General features: G+C 36.8%; 1 protein-coding gene across 1 annotated transcript; it reads right to left on the bottom strand.

Moving 5' to 3' along the window:
- Window positions 1-435: 435 nt before the first annotated feature.
- On the bottom strand, window positions 436-1420 carry LOC112206878 (variable charge X-linked-like). Its single transcript, NM_001427505.1, has 2 exons — window positions 1125-1420; window positions 436-931 (listed from the first exon to the last, which is right to left on the bottom strand). Exons 1-2 carry the CDS (start codon window positions 1224-1226, stop codon window positions 563-565), a joined length of 471 nt encoding a protein of 156 aa, NP_001414434.1. The 5' UTR covers window positions 1227-1420; the 3' UTR covers window positions 436-562.
- Between the last annotated feature and the right edge of the window lie 7485 nt (window positions 1421-8905).

Genomic DNA, 8905 nt, shown 5'->3' with positions numbered 1-8905 from the left:
TACCTCTTCCTCCCTCCCTCCCCAAAGACCACCTCTTCCTCCCTCCCTCCCTCCCCACACACCTCCTCTTCCTCCCTCCCTCCCTCCCCACACACCACCTCTTCCTCCCTCCCCAAACACCACCTCTTCCTCCCTCCCTCCCTCCCCACACACCACCTCTTCCTCCCTCCCTCCCTCCCCACACACCTCCTCTTCCTTCCTCCCTCCCTCCCCACACACCACCTGTTCCTCCCTCCCTCCCTCCCCACACACCTCCTCTTCCCCCCTCCCTCCCCACACACCACCTCTTCCTCCCTCCCTCCCTCCCCACACACCACCTCTTCCTCCCTCCCTCCCCACACACCACCTGTTCCTCCCTCCCTCCCTCCCCACACACCTCCTCTTCCCCCCTCCCTCCCTCCCTCCCCACCATCAGAGAACACGGAGTCACTCAGATCAATTTGCAACACATTCATTTTATTATCAACAGTATGGCAAGCACCCCGCTGGTGAGATCTCTGAGGTCTGGCGGCTGGGCCTGAACTTAGTCGCTGCTCTCGGAGATAGGGGAGTAGCTGGCCGTCTACACACTCGGTAGTTCTTCCACCTCGCTCTCCTGACTCAGTGGTTCTTCCATCTCGGTCTCCTGACTCAGTGGTTCTTCCACCTCGCTCTCCTGACTCAGTGGTTCCCCCACCTCGGTCTCCTGACTCAGTGGTTCCCCCACCTCGCTCTCCTGACTCAGGGGGTCGTGCTGGCTCCCCTCGCTCACTGGCTCCTCCGGCGGCAGCTCGTGCTGAGGGAGCTCCTGGCTGGGCTGGTCGCTGGGGCCGGGTGCCGCTGGCCCGCTCTCCGCCTCAGGTGCCGTCACGGCCGCCATCTTTGTCGCAGCCCCTTTCTTCCCGCGTCTCCCTCTACGAACCGCTTTTCCCTTCTTGGCCACCTTGGCAGTCTGGAAGGACAACAGGGACGATCACAGAAGGGCTGTGGTTTAGGGACGAGGATGGAGGAGGCTGGGAACAGGGACGTGTCCTCAGAAGCGGTGGGGACCGGGTTGGGGGGTTGTGCCAAGTGAGGACAGGAGAGGCTTCTTGTGAGGAAGGAGGCGAGGGGAAGACGAGGAGGAGCTTGGGAGGGTCACTCACCTTCTTCTTCGGGCCACTGGGGCTCAGCTGAGAGGAGGCCTTCCTCTTTGCTGCCTCCTCGGCCTTGGCCGGAGGTCCCGAGGCTCTCGGCTTTGGACTCATCTTCCGCAGCTCAACGTCTCGCAACGGTCGACTAACTCCAGGCTGTCTGGCCTCCCTGTGTATACCCCTCTCGCGATCCCAGGACGAGACAATCACGCCCCTGACCTGTGATTGGTCAACACTCCACTACCCAGCCAATGGTAGCCCTGGGTGGGAAGGCAGGCCTTATACGTCACAAAGCACCATCAGGACATGGCGGATGAAGTCGGGGGCGGGGGGTGGGGGTGACATCTAATGAGGAAGGCAGGGTGCTCTAGTTGGAGAAAGGGAGATTTGGGTTATCACCCCTAAAGATAGTTCCCAAACTGACATGTCGCCCCTCCTAAACTCCCCATGTTCAATTTTGGCAGATCACGTGGCACGGGAGGATATTTCCGCCATATGTTTCCCCCGGACCTCCCATTCAGTGGTACATTCTGTTCCTCCACACCTGCCATCATTACCCAGTTTCTGTATGACCTACCTAAAATCCCTCCATGCTAACTGGGATAGACGGAGGGCTATATGAAGACGTCAATTGACCAGGCACAGTGGCTCACGCTTGTAATCCCAGCACTTTGGGAGACCAAGGTGGGTGGATCACTTGAGGTCAGGAGTTTGAGACCAGCCTGAACAACATGATGAAACCCCATCTCTGCTAAAAATACCAAAATTACCCGGGCATGGTGGCACGCACATGTAGGTCCAGCTACTCAGGAAGCTGAGGCAGGAGGATCTCTTGAACCCGGGAGTTGGAGGTTGCAGTAAGCCAAGATTGTGCCACTGCACTCCAGCCTGGGCGACAGAGCAAGACTCTGTCTCAGAAAACAAGAAGAAGACAAAAGCTATCTTATCTGTGCGTTCTTTTGTATTTACTCATTGGGATAAAGAGGCAATTCCAATGAAAGTAGGACTTCAAAAAATAGATATACTCTATGGCCATATCAAAATTATTAAAAGCACCTTACTGTCTGTGTTCTTAAAAAATTTATACTGCTGTAAATGATTAAGGCAACCGAGCAAGATATATTAATATCAATGCTGAGCCACTGGTTTGTGGGTATGTCATTTCCACAGACATCAAAATGCTATTTAGGTTGTTTTGGTCCATCATTCAATGATACCTCCCCTTAGAATTGAATGAAAGCATTTTGTTAACATTTATGTACGCTTACAATTATTTCACATCTGTGGCAAGGTAAATTATGTAGAGTGCTTTGTTTATCCAGTTTAATATTCGTGGATTATGTGGAAGTTTATATGGACATCTAAAAACTTGAATGATGAATTCGCCTGCCTTTCCTTTTTTTAATGTGCAGTTTTCACATGTAACAACATATAACAACATGTAAAAAGATTTTTTGCATGTAACATGTTAAAAAGATGTACATGTTTTTACATGTAAAACAATTTTACACGTAACATGTAAAAAAAGAAATGTTCATTTGGAAACACTTTATTTAGTAAATATGAAATTCAGAATATATATGGAGTAAGTGAAGTAAATGTATTCTTTTGCCAAGTTTCTGAAATTCCATTCATGAATCCTTCAAAACACAGTACTCCCATTGGGAGGAGAGAAGTGACTTCCTCTCATTTTTCCTCGTGCTATTTATGTTAATTGGCCCCTGTATACCACTCATCTTTTCTAGGTTTTCCAAGTTTCAGAAAAAAAACAAGTTCATTCAGATTGTGTTTTTCTGCCTGCAGTCATGTATACAGCAATAAGTGAGTCCCTATGGGGAGCATTTAATTCCTAAAGTTTGCATTTTCATAAAGGATTTTCCTTTTACCCAAAGCGTGTGTTGGTACTACTAAGTACTATGAAGTACTACTTTAAGTTTCTAAAAAGATCCTTATTTGAGATCTCTTTCAGTAGTTACAGAGCCAAAATAAGCACTGCAGAGGTCCATGTCTGAGTTCTGTTGTACATCCTGGGTTATCTGACTACTATTTACTCGATAGTGGAAGGACAAGAAAGAGGCCACAATGTACTTAATGATGGAACAGTTGATGTTCATGCCACCCCTTACTACCTCAAATGAGTAACTGTGTACTTGAAGTCATATTATTTTTAGAGACCAGGTGTCGCTCTGGCCCAGCCAGAATGCAGTGGTACGATCATAGCTCATTGCAACTTTGACCTCCTGGGCTCAAGCGATCCTCTCACCTGAGCCTTCAGAGTGGCTGGTACCACAGGTGTGTGCACCACATCCAACTTATATATAATATATAATATATTCTATATTATACATAATATAATATATTCTATATCATACATAATATAATATATATTCTATATCATACATAATATAATATATATTCTATATCATACATCATATAATATATATTCTATATCATACATCATATAATATATATTCTATATCATACATCATATAATATATATTCTATATCATACATCATATAATATATCTTCTATATCATACATCATATAATATATCTTCTATATCATACATAATATAATATATATTCTATATCATACATAATATAATATATATTCTATCTTATACATAATATATATTCTATCTTATACATAATATATATTCTTATACATAATATATATTCTATATTACGCATAATATATATTCTATATTACACATAATATATATTCTATATTACACATAATATATATTCTATATTATACATAATATATATTCTGTATTATACATAATATATATTCTGTATTATAAATCATATAATATATATTCTGTATTATACATAGTATAATATATATTCTATATTATACATAATAGAATATGTATTCTATATAACACATAACATAATATATATTCTATATAACACATAACATAATATATATTCTATATAACACATAACATAATATATATACTATATTATACATAACATAATATATATTCTATATTATACATAATATAATACATATTCTATATTATACATAATATAATACATATTCTATATTATACATAATATAATACATATTCTATATTATACATAATATACTACATATTCTATATTATACATAATATACTACATATTCTATATTATACATAATATACTACATATTCTATATTATACATAATATACTACATATTCTATATTATACATAATATACTACATATTCTATATTATACATAATATACTACATATTCTATATTATACATAATATAATACATATTCTATATTATACATAATATAATACATATTCTATATTATACATAATATAATATATATTCCATATTATACATAATGTAATATATATTCCATATTATACATAATGTAATATATATTCCATATTATACATAATATAATATATATTCCATATACATAATATAATATATATTCCATATTATACACAATATAATATATATTCCATATTATACACAATATAATAGATATTCCATATTATACATAATATAATATATATTCTATATTATACATAATATAATATATATTCTATATTATACATAATATATAATACATATTATGTATTATACATAATATAATATATATTATGTATTATACATAATATAATATATATTATGTATTATACATAATATAATATATATTTTGTATTATACATAATATAATATATATTATGTATAATACATAATATATATTATGTATTATACATAATATAATATATAATATATACTATATATGATACATAATATAATATATAATATATTAGATAATATCTATAGCATAATTATATAATACCTATAGCATAATTATATAATTATGCTTTATATATTATATATATCTAATATATTAGATATATATAATATGTAAAGCATAATTATATAATGTGTAATAATACAAATTTTATATATATATAAAATATATATTTTTTTATATATATTATTTGTATTATTATATATTATATATTATATATATGATATATGATATCTTAGAAATAACATATATATTATATATAATATATTATATATCACATATATAAGACATAATATATAATATATATAATACATTATATATAACATATAATATATATAATACATTATATATAACATATAATATATATATTATATATAATATATATACAATATATAATATATGTATTATATATAATATATGTTATATATATTATATATAATATATACAATATATAATATGTATTATATATAATATATACAATATATAATATGTATTATATATAATATACATATTATATATAATATATAATATATATTATATATATAATATATATATTATATAATTATATACACACACACACACACACACACACGTTTTGTCTTTCTAGAGATGAAGCCTCCCTGCATTGTCCAGGCCAGTCTGAAATTCCTGGCCTCCAGTGATCCTCCTGCCTTGGCCTCCCAAATTGCTGGGATTGTAGGCATGAGCCACTGATCCTGGCTGCATTATCTCACTCCTATGTGGAATCTAAAACAGTTGAACTCACAGAATCAGAGAATAGAATGTGGTTTCCAGGAGCTGGGGGAGGTGGAAGGTTGGGGAGATGTTGGCCAAAGGGTACAAGATTTCAGTTAGACAGGAGGAGTAAGTTCAAGAGCTCTATTGTAAAACACTGTGACAACAGCTAATGATAATATTGTATTTTTAAAGATTGCTAAGAGGGTAGATTTTAAGAGTTCTCACCACAAAGGAAATTATACTTAGGTGAAGTAATGCAATCGTCAACTAGCTCGGTGTAGCTATTTCACGATGTATACATATTTCAAAGCAACCTGGTGTAGACGGTATATACCATTTAAGTTCGTCAATTAAAATAAGTTAGTGAAATGTTTGGAATTAAAAGTAAAAACATACACTTATTGCCCTGCAGTTCTATAGTTTCATGTAAAGTCTGGACTGAGTGCCTTTGGGTTAACATTCAAGATGACAGTGGGGCAGTGTCCCTTCTGGGGGTTGTAGGGGAGGAGCTGTTTTCTTGTGTTTTTCAGACTCTGAAAGCTCCCACCATTCCTTGTCTCATGGCCTCTTTCTCCATCTTAAAAGCCAGCATTTTTTGGGTCGGATCCTTGTCATGTGGCTGTCTTTCTGGTTCCTTTCTCCTGCCTCTTTTACACTTAGAAAGACCCTTGGGATTCCACTGGACTCCCCCAGAGATAACCCAAGATAATATCCATGCTTCAGGTCAGCTGATTGGTACCTGTCAATAGCACCTTCCAACTCATTTCCTCCCTTGCCTTGTCGTCTCACATGTTCACAGGTTCCAGGGATGAGTTCCTGGACATCTTTGGAGGGTACTTATTTTGCCTACCAAATACACCCTTTCTTTAAATGCACCTCATCTTAAAAATGGCATTGTTTTAGGTGGGCACAGTAGCTCATGCCTATAATCCCAGCGCTTTGGGAGGCAGGGATGGGAGAATCACTTGAGGCCAGGAGTTTGAGACCACCCTGGCCAGCATAGCAAGATCTCATCTGTACAAAATCATTTTTTAAATGGCACCATTATAAAGAGGGAGATAGCGTGGATTCCATCCTGGTCTCAGCCCTTGTTCAAAGGTGTTGACTTGCATAAACTGAAAAGCCACAGTGACAATAAAAAGCTCATCCCTTGCTACTCCTAAGGAGAAACGCTGGCTCCCATAAGCAAATGATGTGAGTGTAAGTCTTTGTGTATGTGTCCATGGGCTGGGGAACGGGTTCGCTGAGTTAATGGAGGCTTTGAAGTCTGTACTGTCTTCCACCTGGCTGCAAATTGTATACAGTAGTTCAAGGGATCCCCTCACTTCAGGCCTCCCGAATACCTGGGAATACAGGCATGTGCCACCATGCTGGCTAATTTTTTTGTGTGTTTTGTAAAGACATGGTCTCACTACGTTGCCCAGGCTGGTCTTGAACTCCTGGCCTCAAGTGATCCTCCTGCCTCAGCCTCCCAAAGTGCTGGGATTACAGGCATGAGCCACTGCATCCAGCTGACCTATGTGCTTTGTTTTTATTTTATTATTTCATTTTATTTTTATTTTATTTTTTGGGACAGGGTCTTGCTCTGTCACCCAGGCTGGAGGGCAGTGGTGCAATCATAGCTCACTGCAAACTCTGCCCCCGGCCTCAAGTGATCCTCCCATCTCTGCCTCATGAGTAGCTGGGACCACAGGCATGTGTCACCATGACCAGCTAATGTCTGTATTTTTAGTAGAGATGGGGTTTTGCTGTGTTGAAATAGACTCTCTTTATTTAAAACATATGTCTGTCTATTCCTGAGTACAGTTTAAAAACATCTTTTTTTATTATTTGAATTTGTAAGGGTCTTATGTGTAAATAGAAAAGAAAATGCTTATGATAAAATTAATCATAATTAAAATTATTGAATAATTAATATATTAATATATTTGCTTAACAAAATGTTAATATTCTCTTAAAATATCATTACTAACACATAATCCACAAAAATCCTACCTTGGATTTTATTACATAGTTTAGAACTTTTATTGCATGTTCTTATCTTTGTAGTACCATACATGAATTTTAACATCTCTAAGCACAGGAGAAGATTGTATACGTCATTGCCCTTACCTTACAGCTAATAAATGATTGATCATTTCAGAAAGCAGGCATTTAAAGCTGTGTGAACATGAAGCATTCCTCATTACAGATGCTCTTGATCACATAGCTACATGGTATCCAGCAGTTGCAACTTACAAAGTGTATCAGTCCAAGATCTGATTGGTTCTGCAAATTTAGATGACTCATTTTCCAATATTTTCAAGTTGCAGCCCCATGTTTTCATACATGTCATTTCTGATTTACCATTAAGCATGTTCTGGTAAATTGTTTCTCTCGACTGCTCATGCAGTGTTCTGAACTGGTGCCATAGTGGATTTATTTTCTTCCCTTCAGTATAGACACATACATGTGCTTATTTCTAAACCTCATTAGCTGCCACTAAGGACCAGGAAGCAAAGTCCAAGTGACTGAAAGCGGTTTCAAGTTATTCTTTGATTGGCTTTCGGAGTGAGTTTGATGCAATCTCCTCACTTTTCTAGCCAGGGTGATTTGGCCAAGTTATCTGTCCTCAACCATTCCCGTTTGGGCTGTAATACTGTTTTGCCAAACACAGAAACACTAATGTAGATAGCTCACACTTACGGTTTCCAGAAATTTTTTTCATACAGGGAAGTTTTCTTAAAATGTATCAATCTCTTTTTTTTTTCTAAATCCACAAACAAGATTGAATAATATATCACATATACATTTAAATACATATTGTAAATATTTGCATATGAATATATACAATATATGATTAATGTAAACCATTTTGTTTTCCTTACATTTCTTAAAATCAAAGCCAATGAAAAACATTTTAAGTACAATGATATAATTTACTGATAAAAGAAAATTATCTTCCCCTCTTCTATAAATTTACAGAGCCTGGAATTTTTATCAGATACATTTTGGATACCTTATAGCACTAACATAGCCCTTTTTTAAAATATGTTTTTGAAATTTAGCTATTATTTTTAGTAGAGACATGATCTCACTATGTTGCCCAGGCTAGTTTCCAACTCCTGGCTCCAGTGATTCTCCCACTTGGCCTCCCAAATTGCTGGGACTACAAGGAATGAGCCACCATGTTGGCCCAGCATAGTCCTTTACAAAAAAAAAAAAAAAAAAGAAAGGCCACCATAAATATTTGCGGAGATATTGAGTGAGTGGATGGATTAACAAATGAATTAATCAATGAAGCAGTGTCT

The sequence above is a fragment of the Pan troglodytes genome, chromosome X, assembly GCF_028858775.2.
Source record: "Pan troglodytes isolate AG18354 chromosome X, NHGRI_mPanTro3-v2.0_pri, whole genome shotgun sequence".
In the NCBI taxonomy this organism is placed as follows: Eukaryota; Metazoa; Chordata; class Mammalia; order Primates; family Hominidae; genus Pan; species Pan troglodytes.
The sequence above is the reverse complement of the archived record's forward strand: the minus strand, read 5'-3'. Positions and strand labels throughout refer to the sequence as shown.

Bases quoted from the DNA above. Each gene is read 5' to 3' on its own strand.
- LOC112206878 (NM_001427505.1), bottom strand. From the start codon at position 1,226: ATGAGTCCAAAGCCGAGAGCCTCGGGACCTCCGGCCAAGGCCGAGGAG. The intron at 932-1,124 runs GTGAGTGACCCT...TTGTCCTTCCAG, and splicing joins CCAGTGGCCCGAAGAAGAAG to ACTGCCAAGGTGGCCAAGAA.